Below are 14936 nucleotides of genomic sequence, written 5' to 3' on the forward strand. Positions count from 1 at the left end.
CCACCCCCCCTCCCGTTTGTTGCCCACCCTCCCTCCTCCCCCCTGGCCTACCCGTCCCGCTGGGCAAATGCCCCTGACTTTTGCGCGTGACTTTTGGCGCATGTGCAGTAGATCCGTACCAGCGAAAGATCCTACTGCGCATGCGCCAAAACGCCGTTCACAGCAGGAAGAAGATCGCGTGGAAGAAGATGTCGTCTGTGAACTCCCTGGACTGGACCTGTGCAGAAGGGTAAGTAACAAGTTAGGGGCATTTGCCCAGCGGGACGGGTAGGCCAGGGGGAGGGTGGGCAACAAACGGGAGGGGGTTGGGGGGTTTGCACCGACTAGGTTTCCTTCCCCTTTAAGGTGTTGTTCTATTCTCTCCATCTTCTGCTCTGTCAATCACTCATTTTCCCTACAGACATAAATGTTTTTATCAGGTTGGGGAGTCAGAAAGGAGCCGCCAAGCTCAGAAGACTGAACAGATTTTTCTTCTTGCCCAGTCCTTTACATCAAAGTCCAGCACCACCGCCTTAGTTGGATAACGAAATATTCCTTGCCATGTATCTGCAACCACACACATTAACTTTGTGTTGGAGACAAGTAAATGCCGATCAAGAGATTCTCCTGTATTTGGAACAAACAGATTCCGCAGAAATGTCCCCGTTCTCCAGTCCCACAATGAGACCCTCCCAGTGTCAGTCCTGCCTATGAGGAAATCCCCCCGGAGAACTAAGCTTTGCTGGCGGAGGTCAAATCCATCCGGATGTGTCAGGAGATTCACTCGCTGCCCAGTTGCAACGTTCCATATTTCAGCAGTGCGGCCAGTAGTTGCCACTCCCAGAATGCTGTTCTGCAGAGTCATCACAGGAGTGTAGGACTTATCCCCAGTTATTGTGTGGGTGCGCTGTAATGTCTCCCCATCCCAAACGCCTATCATTCTGTCTTCGAACAAGAGACTGACTATGTGCTTCCCATCAAACTGTGGAGTAGTGAATGCACCAGAGTGAAGACAAACACTCAGCAAACAGGTCTCTGTCTCAGGCTCCCAGATCTTCACTACGTTACTGAAATCTTTACTCATCAACCTGTGTCCATTATACCAAACCCATGTGACAGCAGCTTCGTGCCCTGATAGGACGTGTAAGCACCGGCCTGTCTCAATGTCCCAAACCCGGATGGTGCAATCAAGGGAACAAGTGGCTGCTCTTTGCTTATGGAGATGCACATGGTGCACGTAATCAATATGGCCGCACAGGGTGTGTAGACTTTCCCCGCTCTCTGCATTCCACACATTTACTGTCCCGTCCTCACATCCACTAACAATGATGTGATCTCTCATTTGTATTTCTGTGATACTATTTGTGTGTCCCACAAGGGTCCTCAGACACTCGCCTGTAACTGCCGACCAGATCTTAATTATTTCCCTATGTGAAGTACCGACCAATTCCTTCCCATTAAATGCCATCCAATAAAGGCGACAATTCTCACTAGTTAGACGAAGAGTTATTCTATTGAACTTCCCTCGGCGCCAGTTGGTATCACCGCTGAGCTGACGGATGTAAGAGCTTTTCCATGGACCAGATCTAGAGGCTTTAGCCTTTCTCCTTGTTATACACAGCGGCTCCTCAATGCCACGAGCCTTGCACTTTCCCTGCCACAGACCTTCATCCTCAGCCAACTGTCTCCAGCGCCGGCAAGTCTGTGCCACCTGCAGGATCTCCTTGCCATCAAGGTACCAGAGGATGCGCAATGCCAACTCATCCGCTAACTGACACATATAGTCCTCACTGGCTTCCATTCTGCTCTGATTGGCTCCTGACCCAAGTCCTTTTGGGTCACTCCAGCTCTGGGGCAATATTAACTCTTCATGATGGTTGGTTGGTGCCCACAGGGAATGCTGAGATTGTAACGTCCAGACCTGTCAGTGTCCAACATAAACTTTACCATGAAGAGATCCATTTTCAAGAGCCTCACTGGAAGAAGAAGAAGGGAGGATAAACCAACAAACTTTACTGGGAATAAAGTATGCTGGGAGGATAAACACAGGAAGTTGCCCAGGAATGGAGGATGCTGGGAGGATAAACACAGGAAGTTGCCCAGGAATGGAGGATACTGGGGAGACACAAGTAGTTCCCTGGGATGAGAGCAGGTTGAAAGATACGACAGAAAAAGTTCTCTAGAAAAAAAGCTGTCGACTCCCACCCAGAAAGTTCCTGAGCAGTCGAGGATGTTGGGAGAATAAACACAGGACGTAGACATCTGGTTAATGTTGGTTCCAGCCTGGGGTGTGACAGGAGGAGACGCTGATATTAACACTATAACGGAAAGCGTTGAATTTGCAGACAGTCCCTAACTCTGCAGTTGTGTCCCCGCCCATTGTTGATGAAGCCAGTCACACCCCTTCCCTGCCGTTTTTCTTTCCTGCCCAAACCCAAGGAAGAGGCATATGTGGGTTGAGAGGGTTAATCCTACTGTAAAAGGCTACTGTATTAGAAAGAGCCCGTTGAGTTAGTGGAGGGTTAAATCTTTTGAGGGGATCCCATTGCTTCCTGGGTTATGCGTAGGGTTGTCACCTTTTCTGGAAATAAATACCGGTCTTGAAATATATTTATGGTTTTTCCCTATTAATAACATTGCCACCATGCAGGCGAGGTGGCAACCCTAGTTATGTGATGCTGATTTGTGTGGGATTTATGTGGTGCTGGGGGGCTGTTGCTTAAATAAGACCCTAATTACAACTATGCTGACCGCTTTCCTTTAAAGCACTTCGCCTGTCCTGGAAAATCCTGGCCGCCCCAGTGGACCAGGATGGACTCACATTGTCCCACTTATTGCTATTCTTCTCTTCCAGTCAACTTTAACATGTCACACATGGTTCCATCTGAAAGAGGAGAAGCCCAGACTCTTGTAGCCCATCTGGTCGGCTCATGGAGGGCCATTAGGAATTTACCCTACAAAAGACTTACTGACTACGATAGGGGCTCCTCAACAATTATTACGCCCTACAAGGCATGGAGAGCAGCATATAAATGATCTAGGTGCCCCCTCCTCTCCTTTCTCCCTTCCTTCCCCTCTGGAGGAATGGTAATCTGGGGGGCAGAAAACATAGGGTACGGTTGTTGAAAGAACGAATGCATCAGTGTGTTTCTAACGCATAACGTGTAGTTTTTGTGCAGGAAACGCCGTCTTTTGTGGCTACAACTAATAATAAGACATTGAAAGTCTAGCAATAATCTAACACTGGCTGAGTGATTTATTTGTCTTTATACTAGTTAGACTAGTTAGACTAGTTAGACAAGCTCTTAGTCCGAGGAAAACAGCAACAGATGTAAAACATGCAAATACATCTTGTGCGAAGTTTAAGTTGCAAAACCAAATACAACAAAAACATTCTGGACAATTCAGGACTACTAGTTGTGTGCTTCCTCCAATGTGGTGGACATGACTAAGTGCCCTACAGGAGGCAAATACATTGGAGAAACAGGGCGAAAACTACGCACAAACTGCCCCTTCAGGCTCAGCAGGGAAGGGGGCCCAGAGTGCGTTGGCTGATCAGCATCAGTTGTAGATATATGGGATGGGGGATACAGCAGCTCCATGATGATAAGCCATGTGATAAATGGTGCAAATGGAGATTTATGGACCTCTGATGGCCAATGTATGGGACTGGGGTTTTATTCCTGTAGTGGAGATTATATGAAGGGGCATCTGTGGGACTTTGGATGGGGAACTGTATTGTAAGGGGCTCTTAGGACGGGGCAGTGGTGGGAATAGGGGCATTAATCATGCTCTAAAGGGCTAAAAGGTGTTATTTGAGTTACTTACCTGTGTCCCTGATTATTGCACGGGACTATACACTGTGGGGCATAGTGCCGAGAGACTGGCGAATTGCTAATGTGGTGCCTCTATTCAAAAAAGGATCCGTTCTCAGCCTCAAAACTATAGGCCAGTTAGTCTGACGTCAGTATTAGGAAAGCTTTTTGAAGGGTTAATAAAGGATAAGATACTGGACTTCATAGCAAATCATGATACTATGAGTGTGTGCCAGCATGGTTTTATGCGTAATAGATCTTGCCAGACTAACTTAATTATTTTTTATGAAAAAGGTAAGCAGAGACCTCGATTCTGAGATGGCAGTGGATGTGATTTACTTAGACTTTGCTAAAGCATTTGATACAGTGCCACACAGAAGGTTACTGGTTAAATGAAGGAATGTTGGCCTGGAACATAGTATTTGTACCTGGATAGAGAACTGGCTAAAAGATAGACTACAGAGAGTGGTGGTAAATGGAACATTTTCTAATTGGACCAGTGTTGTTAGTGGAGTACCGCAGGGCTCTGTACTAGGTCCCTTGCTTTTCAACTTGTTTATTAATGACCTGGAGGTGGCCATTGAAAGTACTGTTTCTATTTTTGCAGATGATACTAAATTGTGCAGAACTATAGGTTCCATGCAGGATGCTGCCACTTTGCACAGTGATTTGTCTAAACTGGAAAACTGGGCAGCAAACTGGAAAATGAGGTTCAATGTTTATAAATGCAGGTTATGCACTTTGGCAAAAATAATATAAATGCAAGTTATACACTAAATGGCAATGTGTTGGGAGTTTCCTTAAATGAGAAGGATCTTGGGGTCTTTGTAGATAACACGTTGTCTAATTCTGGGCAGTGTCATTCTGTGGCTACTAAAGCAAATAAAGTTCTTGTATAAAAAAGGGCATTAACTCAAGGGATGAAACATAATTGTGTCTCTTTATAGGTCCCTGGTGAGGCCTCATCTGGAGTATGGGGGCAGTTTTGGACTCCAGTCCTTAAGAGGGATATAAATGAGCTGGAGAGAGTGCAGAGACTAAGTGCAACTAAACTGGTTAGAGGGAGGGAAGAGTTAAATTATGAGGGGAGACTGACAAGGTTGGGGTTGTTTTCTCTGGGGGAAAAAAGGCTCTTGTGAGGGGACATGATTAGACTTTACAAGTACATTAGAGGACATTATAGACAAATAGCAGGGGACCTTTTTACCCATAAAGAGAATCACGTACCAGAGGCCTCCCCTTCAGACTAGAGGAAAAGAAGTTTCATTTAAAGGAACAGAGTAGGGGGTTCATCACAGTGAGGACAGTGAGGTTGGGGAATGCACTGCCGGGTGATGATTCAGTTAATGACTATAAGAGGGACTTGGATGATTTCTTGGACAGACATAATACAAAGGCTATTGTGATACTAAACTCTATAGTTAGTATAGATATGGGTATATATCATTTATGTGACAGTAGGGAGTGGTGTGTGTATGGGGCTGGGTTTTCATTTGGAGGGGTTGGACTTGATGGACTTTGTCTTTTTTCAACCCAATTTAACGATGTAACTATATAACTATGTAACGCTGCAGAATTGTCGGTCTATCTGTCTGCCAGTAGCCACTCTGCTCACTAGCCTAGGCTATGGTGCTGTCCATTACCCACCCTTCTTACTGTATCATGTGCTAGGGGAGGGGTGATCAATGCTACGATCCCAAAGTTAAGAATTTCAGCAGCATTTTCATTGCTCGGTCAATTTACTTTAGCAACCAGACAGTAGTGAGAATTGAAGAGAAAGCTGATTAGAAAGATAAAGAATAAAAAGTAACAATAAGGTCATCGAGCAATTGTTTCACTGGCTGCCGGGGTCAGTGCCCCTCGTTTGAAACCTGGAAAAAGGCAATAATATTTCATAGAGATATAAAAATAAAGACTAACTGAAAAGCTGCTAAGATTAGGCCATTCTGTAACATATTGGCAGTAAATGTACCCAATCCCACAGAGTGAGGAGGCCTGGACAGACCCTACAGCAACCTGTCAAATGCTCAGCTTAATATATACTAGACATCATATATCATATCATATCATAGATATGTTCTTATTAGGTTGGGGAAACAAGGCTACTTGGCCTGTGGATAAACACACCGAGAATCGACCCCTATTCTCTTAAAACGTCTTGATGTGCCTGTACCCAGAGCCTTCACATCAAAGTCCAGCACCACCACCTTGTTGGCCAATATAATAGCGCTCCCAATGTCGATGAAACCGCACACATTAACTTTGTGTTGGAGACAAGTAAATGAGGAGCAAGGGTTTCTTCTTTTTTCGGAACAAACAGATTCCGCAGAAATGTCCCCGTTCTCCAGTCCCACAATGAGACCCTCCCAGTGTCAGTCCTGCCTATGAGGAAATCCCCCCGGAGAACTAAGCTTTGCTCGCGGAGGTCAAATCCATCCGCATGTGTCAGGAGATTCACTCGCTGCCCAGTTGCAACGTTCCATATTTCAGCAGTGCGGCCAGTAGTTGCCACTCCCAGAATGCTGTTCTGCAGAGTCATCACAGGAGTGTAGGACTTATCCCCAGTTATTGTGTGGGTGCGCTGTAATGTCTCCCCATCCCAAACGCCTATCGTTCTGTCTTCGAACAAGAGACTGACTATGTGCTTCCCATCAAACTGTGGAGTAGTGAATTGATCCGAGTGAAGACGAACACTGACCAAACAGGTCTCTGTCTCAGGCTCCCAGATCTTCACTACGTTACTGAAATCTACACTCATCAGCCTTCCATCATTATACCAAACCCATGTGACAGAACCTTCATGCCCTGATAGGATGTGTGAGCACCGGCCTGTCTCAATGTCCCAAATCCGGATGGTGCCGTCACCTGACCCACTCACTATCCATTTCTCATAGAGACAAGTACAGCTCACATAATGGGTATGAGTGTACAGGGTGTGTAGACTTTCCCCGCTCTCTGCATTCCACACATTTACTGTACCATCCTCACATCCACTAACAATGATGTGATCTCTCATTTGTATTTCTGTCAAACCACGTGTCTGTCCAACAAGGGTCCTTAGACACTCGCCCGTAACTGCCGACCAGATCTTTATTGTTTTATCATGTGATGTACCGACCAATTCCTTCCCATTAAACTCCACGTAGTGTAGGTTGTGATAATCCTTTACTAGATCCAGTGTGACTGTTCTGAATCTCCCTCTGCACCAGTTGTTATGGATCCTGAGCTGACGGATGTAAGTGCTTTTCCATGGAGATGTAGAGCCTGTAGCGGAGCTTATGTACAGCGGCTCCTCAATGCCACGAGCCTTGCACTTTCCCTGCCACAGACCTTCATCCTCAGCCAACTGTCTCCAGCGCTGGCAAGTCTGTGCCACCTGCAGGATCTCCTTGCCATCAAGGTACCAGAGGATGCGCAATGCCAACTCATCCGCTAACTGACACACATAGTCCTCACTGGCTTCCATTCTGCTCTGACGGGCACAACCCATAGCCCTTCTGGCTCACTTCAGCTCTGAGACAATTTTAGTGTCTGCTGAAAGACTGGATGGTGCCCACAGTGATGTGATCTCTCTGTTGACCTTGTAATAAGCAGGTCCATCGATGTCCCTCAAAAGAAATACCAATAACAAGATCCAGGCGAGATGCCCAGGAGGAGAAACAGTAAAAATTGCCCAGAAATGGGAGGATGCTGTGAGGAGAAATACAGGAAGCTGCCCAGGAGTGGAGGATGCTGGGAGGAAAAACACAGGAAGTTGCTCAGGAATGGAGGATGCTGTGAGGAGAAATACAGGAAGCTGCACAGAAGTGGAGGATGCTGGGAGGAAAAACACAAGAAGTTGCTCAGGAATGGGGGATGTTGGGAGGATAAACACAGGAAGTTGCCCAGGAATGGAGGATGCTGGGAGAATAAACAGATAAAGTTGCCCAGGAATGAAGGTAGGGTTGCCACCTGCATGAACCCAATGTTATTAATAGGGAAAATGCATAAAGGTATAGGAAGGCCGGTATTTTTTTCAAGAAAAGGTGGCAACCCTAAATGGAGGATGCTGGGACAACACCAGTATTTCCCTGGGATTAGAGCAGTTTGGATGATATGACAGAAAAACTTTCCCCAGGAAGACTAACCCCACCTACACACAAGAAATAGACATCTGGTTAATGTTGCTTCCAGCCTGGGGACAGGAGGATACAAGGGTATAAAGTCCATAATGGAAAGTGTTGAATTTGCAGACAGTCCCTAACTCTGCAGCCCCCGCCCATTGCCTGGGAAGCCAGTCACACCCCTTCCCTGCTGTTTCTTTCCTGTCCAAACCCAAGGAAGAGGCATAGGTGGGTTGAGAGGGTTAATCCTACCGTAAAAGGCTACTGTATTAGGAAGAGTTAGTAAAGGGTTAAATCATTTGAGGGGATCCCATTGCTTCCTGGGTTATGCGTAGGGTTGCCACCTTTTCTGGAAATAAATACCGGTCTTCCTATTTATTTATGGTTTTTCCCTATTAATAACATTGGGATCAGCCATCATTTTTACCGGCCAGGCCAGTAAAATACCCGCGAGGTGGCAACCCTAGTTATGTGATGCTGATTTGTGTGGGATTAATGTGGTGCTGGGAGGCTGTTGCTTAAATAAGATCCTATAGGGATGAGTGGATGAGCTTCATACAAATACCTCCCAACTGTCCCTTTTTCAGAGGGACAGTCCCTCTTTTGACAGCTCAACCCGCAGTCCCTCATTTGTACTGGAAAGTCCCTCTTTTCTCTGCACTGAACAGCCAGAAAAAGAAACAAAGTTTCTCACTTAATTGGCTTTTAGCAGAGAGCCCAGAACAACTAACAGGTGCAAATAAGATACTTTGTAACAATTTTGAGACACAAAAACACAGTTTAGATAAGGAGAAATATTTTCAAACTTTTATAACCTGCCAAATTTTGTAAAACAAACATGGTAATTAGGGGGTGTGGCCATAGAAAGGGGTGTGGTCAAAAAAATTGCTGCGCTACATGCGGGAAAAAAAATGTTGTCCCTCTTTTTACTTCCAAAGTATACATATCCAGTATCCAGGAATCCTGACAAGTATCCGCTGCACTGTCTGTTCTACCCGTCGCCTTGAGCAATTGGCACTGTCATTTCCCCCTTCCCAAAGCCCGTGGTGCTGCCTGACTATACACACTGTCCCTCAGTTACACACGTGGGCTCATACACGCACGGAGGAAGGATTTTATTGGAGATAGAAGTAAAATACACACTGCTCTGACTTGTAAGTAACAAAAAAATCCGCTTCCTGAATTACGTTGCCCATAAACTTACAGATAATACGTTTTGTGTGATGTCGGGGTGCGTGTTTGGCAGCAGATGAGCCGATATTCACAGGAGACTTGGATATCGGTCGCCTTGTCTACCGGGCAGGTCGGAGAATTTTGAAAGCACCTGAACATCACCCACTGATTTTGCTGATAAGAGACAGGAATATGAATAGGAGGGGCCTGAATAGTAAGACGAGGAATAAAAAGTAGCAACAACAATACATTTGTAGCCTTACAGAGTCTTTGTTTTTAGTTGGGGTCAGTGACCCCCATTTGAAAGCTGGAAAGAGTTAGAACAAGGCGAATAATTCAATAATTAAAAAAGAAAATTAAAAATAAATAATACAGACCACCTGAAAAGTTGCTTAAAACTGGCCATTCTAAAACATAGTGAAAATGTGCTGCAGGCCGTCGATCGGATGATTAACCCTAGTAATATGGGTAGAAGATGAATAGAAAGGTAAGGAATAAAAAGTAACAATGTAGCCTCACAGAGCAATGATTTTATTGGCTGCCATGGCCAGCGCCCCTCATTTGAAAGCTGGGAACAAGCAAAATCATTTATGGAGATATAAAAATAATGACAAATTGAAAAACTGCTAAGATTAGGCCACTCTTTAACATATCAACAGTATGGGGCCGATTCACTAACTTCGAGGGAGGGATTCGAAGTTAAAAAACTTCGAATTTCAACGTTTTTTTGGGCTACTTCGACCATCGAATGGGCTACTTCGACCTTCGACTACGACTTCGAATCGAAGGATTCGAATTAAAAATCGGCCGACTATTCAACCATTCGATTTTAAAAAAAACTTCGACCCCCTAGTTCGCCATCTAAAAGCTACCGAACTCAATGTTAACCTATGGGGAACTTTTTTTGAACTTTTTTTGATCGAAGGATATTCCTTCGATCGTTGGATTAAAATCCTTCGAATCGTTTGATTCGAAGGATTTAATCGTTCGCTCGAAGGAATAATCTTTCGATCGTTCAATCGTACTATTTGTACTAAATATTCGAAGTCGAAATATTTTAATTCCTAGTCGAATATCGAGGGTTAATTAACCCTCGATATTCGACCCTTAGTGAATCGGCCCCTAAATGTACCCAATCCCACAGAGCAAGGAAGCCTGGGCAGACCCTACAGCAACCTGCCAAATACTCAGCCTTAACATCGGAGACGTGATCATATAAGGAATTCAGCAGATTTTTTCAGTCACCTTCACCTCCTGTGAAACTCACTGTCCAGTCAGGCCACACCAGCAGAGCCACAAACATTTCGTGGAATTGGATGGGGCACATAACTCGCAGACCGTTGCCAATGAATTTATTGTCTGAACACAAACATTGGATTTTTAATGACTCATTAATAATCCAATGTTTGAGTCCAGACAATAAATTTGTTTGCGAGTTATGTGCCCCATCCAAATCAACGTTGGTTATTATATAAGGTTTTATCAGGTTGGGGAATAACAAGGGAACTACCAGCTCAGAACACTGAACAGATTAGTTTTCTTGCCTAGTCCTTCACATCAAAGTCCAAAACCACTGTCCTAGTTGGAGGCAATATTCCTTGCCGTTTATTGAGAACCACACACATTAACTTTGTGTTGGAGACAAGTAAATGCCGATCAAGAGATTCTCCTGTATTTGGAACAAACAGATTCCGCAGAAATGTCCCCGTTCTCCAGTCCCACAATGAGACCCTCCCAGTGTCAGTCCTGCCTATGAGGAAATCCCCCCGGAGAACTAAGCTTTGCTCACGGAGGTCAAATCCATCCGGATGTGTCAGGAGATTCACTCGCTGCCCAGTTGCAACGTTCCATATTTCAGCAGTGCGGCCAGTAGTTGCCACTCCCAGAATGCTGTTCTGCAGAGTCATCACAGGAGTGTAGGACTTATCCCCAGTTATTGTGTGGGTGCGCTGTAATGTCTCCCCATCCCAAACGCCTATCGTTCTGTCTTCGAACAAGAGACTGACTATGTGCTTCCCATCAAACTGTGGAGTAGTGAATGCACCAGAGTGAAGACAAACACTCAGCAAACAGGTCTCTGTCTCAGGCTCCCAGATCTTCACTACGTTACTGAAATCTACACTCATCAGCCTTCCATCATTATACCAAACCCATGTGACAGAACCTTCATGCCCCGATAGGATGTGTGAGCACCGGCCTGTCTCAATGTCCCAAACCCAGATGGGGCCGTCACCTGACCCACTCACTATCCATTTCTCATAGAGACAAGTACAGCTCACATAATGGGTATGAGTGTACAGGGTGTGTAGACTTTCCCCGCTCTCTGCATTCCACACATTTACTGTCCCATCCTCGCATCCACTAACAATGATGTGATCTCTCATTTGTATTTCTGTCATACCACGTGTCTGTCCAACAAGGGTCCTTAGACACTCGCCCGTAACTGCCGACCAGATCTTTATTGTTTCAAACTCTGATGTACCGACCAATTCCTTCCCATTAAACTCCACATAATGCAGGGCGTCATGATCCTTACTGAGATCCAATGTGATTGATCTAAATCTCCCTCGGCGCCAGTTGGTGTCAATCCTGAGCTGATGGATGTAAGAGCTTTTCCATGGACCAGATCTAGAGGCTTTAGCCTTTCTCCTTGTTATACACAGCGGCTCCTCAATGCCACGAGCCTTGCACTTTCCCTGCCACAGACCTTCATCCTCAGCCAACTGTCTCCAGCGCTGGCAAGTCTGTGCCACCTGCAGGATCTCCTTGCCATCAAGGTACCAGAGGATGCGCAATGCCAACTCATCCGCTAACTGACACACATAGTCCTCACTGGCTTCCATTCTGCTCTGACTGGCACAACCCATAGCCCTTCTGGCTCACTCCAGCAGTTGGTGCCCACCAGGAATGCTAAGACTCTAACATCCAGATCTGTCAGTGTCCAACATAAACTTTACCAGGAAGAGTTCTGTTATCAAGACAGGAATGGAGGATGCTGGGAGGATAAACACAGGAAGTTACCCAGGAATGGAGGATGCTGGGAGGATAAACACAGGAAGTTGCCCAGGAGTGGGGGGAGACACAAGTAGTTCCCTGGGATGAGAGCAGGCTGAAAGATACGACAGCAAAAGTTCCCTAGAAAGAAAGCCGTTGACTAACCCCACCCAGGAAGTTCCTGAGCAGTGGAGGATGCTGGGAGACTAAAAACAGGAAGTAGACATCTGGTTAATGTTGGTTGCAGTCCGGGGTGTGACAGGAAGAAATGCTGATCTAAAGTCCATTCTGGAAAGTGTTGAATTTGCAGACAGTCCCCGTCCATTGCTTGTGAAGCCAGTCACACCCCTGCCCAAACCCAAGGAAGGGGCAGTTGTGGGACAGGTCATGGGGTGAGAAGATGGGGCACCCCATTCACCCCAAGTGGATGCACCTCAAGCCCATACATATACAGCATCCAGGAATCCTGCCAACACCCTGAGAAGTATCGGCTGCACTGTCTGTTCTACCCGCTGACCTTGAGCAAAGCATGTACTAAGTATTACACACAACAAATGGCACGTGCAGGTGTACAGATTCCATATCTCTTTACAAGTCCCAGGCATTGTCTTTCCCCTGTTCATAACTTCAGATCATTTGAGAAATGAAGAAAGGTGGCGTTTGTATCTAGGTGCAAGGCATGAAGGTGTCCCTCTATTGAAGTGTGGCTGCTGTGACTGCTTTCCTTTCTGTAAACTTTAAAAGGTATCAGAAGATTACGTGGCCCCTGCATTGTTCACACCTCAGTTTCAGGCTGTAAAACCCTGCATTGCTCACACCTGTAAGATAATGATCTGTAAGTGCCTGCATTGTTCACACCTCATACAGACTGTGGGATCAGCACCGGCATTGTGTCACTGTATGAAGTACAATGTACTGTTCATTTTAGACTGGTCCTGATCAATCATTGCATGGTCCTGATTTATTTCCGGCCCTACTCTGCCTGTGTGTGCCATACCCTGCCTGTGTGTGCTCTACTCTGCCTGTGTGTGCCATACCCTGCCTGTGTGTGCCATACCCTGCCTGTGTGTGCTCTACTCTGCCTGTGTGTGCCATACCCTGCCTGTGTGTGCCATACCCTGCCTGTGTGTGCCCTACTCTGTGTGCCATACCATGCCTGTGTGTGCCCTACTCTGTGTGTGTGTGCCATACTCTGCCTGCACTACTCTGCCTGTGTGTGCCCTACTCTGTGTGTGTGTGTGTGTGTCATACTCTGCCTGCACTACTCTGCCTGTGTGTGCCCTACTCTGTGTGTGTGTGTGTGTGTCATACTCTGCCTGCACTACTCTGTCTGTGTGTGCCCTACTCTGTCTGTGTGTGTGCCATACTCTGTGTGTGTGTGCCATACTCTGCCTGCCCTACTCTGCCTGTGTGTGCCCTACCCTGTGTGCCATACCCTGCCTGTGTGTGCCCTACTCTGTGTGTGTGTGTGTCATACTCTGCCTGCAGTACTCGGTCTGTGTGCCATACCCTGCGTGTGTGCGACAGGAACAAAAACAGAAAATGTGAGTTCCTCCAAAAAGTGATCAAGCAGCAGGTAAAAAAATACAAAAAGTTTATTAGGACATATTCGGCCATGTCCTAATAAACGTTTTGTATTTTTTTTTTACCTGCTGCTTGCTCACTTTTTGGAGGAACTCACATTTTCTGTTTTTGTTCCTATGTACCTGCACCCTTGGACTGGGGTGAACTATGAGTATGTTCTCCTATTTCATATTCTATTTTTTGAAATTGCATTGACTTCAGTAGTGCTTTTATCTCTTTTTGTAGTCTACTTTGCTTGTGAACCTGGTGAGGGCTTGTTAGCATGTGGAAATACTTGTTGGTGAGTCCCTAAAGTGCTTAATCATGTGCTGGGGGTTGTGTTATTCACAGGGGAGGAGGAGGATTTAATTGTATGTCTTAATATGTCAATATTATTTTACATCTGAGTGATATCCCTGCAAAGAGCATCAGCCATTTTGGTAGCACAATGAATGTGGGTATCATAATACAATTTTTTGTGATAGCATAGGCGTGGTTTAAAGTGGGTGTTGTTTAAAAAAGGAGTGATCAGCACTGGCTTCCATTGTCAGTCCCAATCAAATTCAGGTAGTACATACCTTGTTTAATTCTTGATAGTTTGGGTGCACCTCCATCAGTTTCGTTCCACACTTAGAAACACTAGAAGATGGGCAGCACTTCAGAGTTTAGTTAAAAAGCCTTTATTTTTAGTAGCAACTGCCCTCAGTCATGTGACTTGTGCCAGCACTTTAGGATGGAATTACTTTCTGGCAGGCTGTTATTTCTCCTACTTAATGTAACTGAATGTGTCTCAGTGGGACATGGCTTTTACTATTGAGTGCTGTTCTTAGATCTACCAGGCAGTTGTTATCTTGTGTTAGGGAGCTGCTATCTGGTTACCTTCACATTGTTCTGTTGATATCAGTCCAACTTGCAGTACAGCAGTAAAGAGTGACTAAAGTTTTTCAGAGCACAAGTCACATGACCAGGGGCAGCTGGGAAACTGACAATATGTCTAGCCCCATATCAGATTTCAAAATTGAATATAAAAAAATCTGTTTGCTCTTTTGAGAAATGGATTTCAGTGCAGAATTCTGCTGGAGCAGCACTATTAACGGATGTGTTTTGAAAAAAAAACCATGTTTTTCCATGACAGTTAAGGTTGCCACCTTTTCCGAATTGTTTTACCGGCCTGGTGGGGGGCAGGAACAAAAAGGGGCGGGTGTGATGTCAAAAGGGGCGGTACCATGCTGTAAAAGGGGCGTGACCACGTCACTGACATTTCAAGACGGCCACAAAAGTCACAAAAGCTAAGTTTTTACAGGGGATT

At 45.6% G+C, this 14936-nt stretch overlaps 2 protein-coding genes and 1 pseudogene across 2 annotated transcripts; all 3 read right to left on the reverse strand.

Moving 5' to 3' along the window:
• Positions 1 to 295: 295 nt before the first annotated feature.
• LOC108713712 (F-box/WD repeat-containing protein 7-like) lies at positions 296 to 3925 on the reverse strand. Its single transcript, XM_041589666.1, has one exon. It carries the CDS (start codon positions 1778 to 1780, stop codon positions 449 to 451), a length of 1332 nt encoding a protein of 443 aa, XP_041445600.1. The 5' UTR covers positions 1781 to 3925; the 3' UTR covers positions 296 to 448.
• Positions 3926 to 5261: 1336 nt separating this feature from the next.
• On the reverse strand, positions 5262 to 8556 carry LOC108713713 (annotated as a pseudogene).
• A 1541-nt stretch (positions 8557 to 10097) lies between these two features.
• LOC108713714 (F-box/WD repeat-containing protein 7) lies at positions 10098 to 13072 on the reverse strand. Its single transcript, XM_018257226.2, has one exon. The coding sequence runs from the start codon at positions 11935 to 11937 to the stop codon at positions 10615 to 10617; it is 1323 nt and encodes a 440-aa protein (XP_018112715.1). The 5' UTR covers positions 11938 to 13072; the 3' UTR covers positions 10098 to 10614.
• Positions 13073 to 14936: the final 1864 nt, after the last annotated feature.

The sequence above is a fragment of the Xenopus laevis genome, chromosome 4L (genome assembly GCF_017654675.1).
Source record: "Xenopus laevis strain J_2021 chromosome 4L, Xenopus_laevis_v10.1, whole genome shotgun sequence".
NCBI classification, from domain to species: domain Eukaryota; kingdom Metazoa; phylum Chordata; class Amphibia; order Anura; family Pipidae; genus Xenopus; species Xenopus laevis.

Bases quoted from the DNA above. Each gene is read 5' to 3' on its own strand.
- LOC108713714 (XM_018257226.2), bottom strand. From the start codon at position 11,937: ATGGGTTGTGCCAGTCAGAGCAGAATGGAAGCCAGTGAGGACTATGTG.
- LOC108713712 (XM_041589666.1), bottom strand. From the start codon at position 1,780: ATGGAAGCCAGTGAGGACTATATGTGTCAGTTAGCGGATGAGTTGGCA.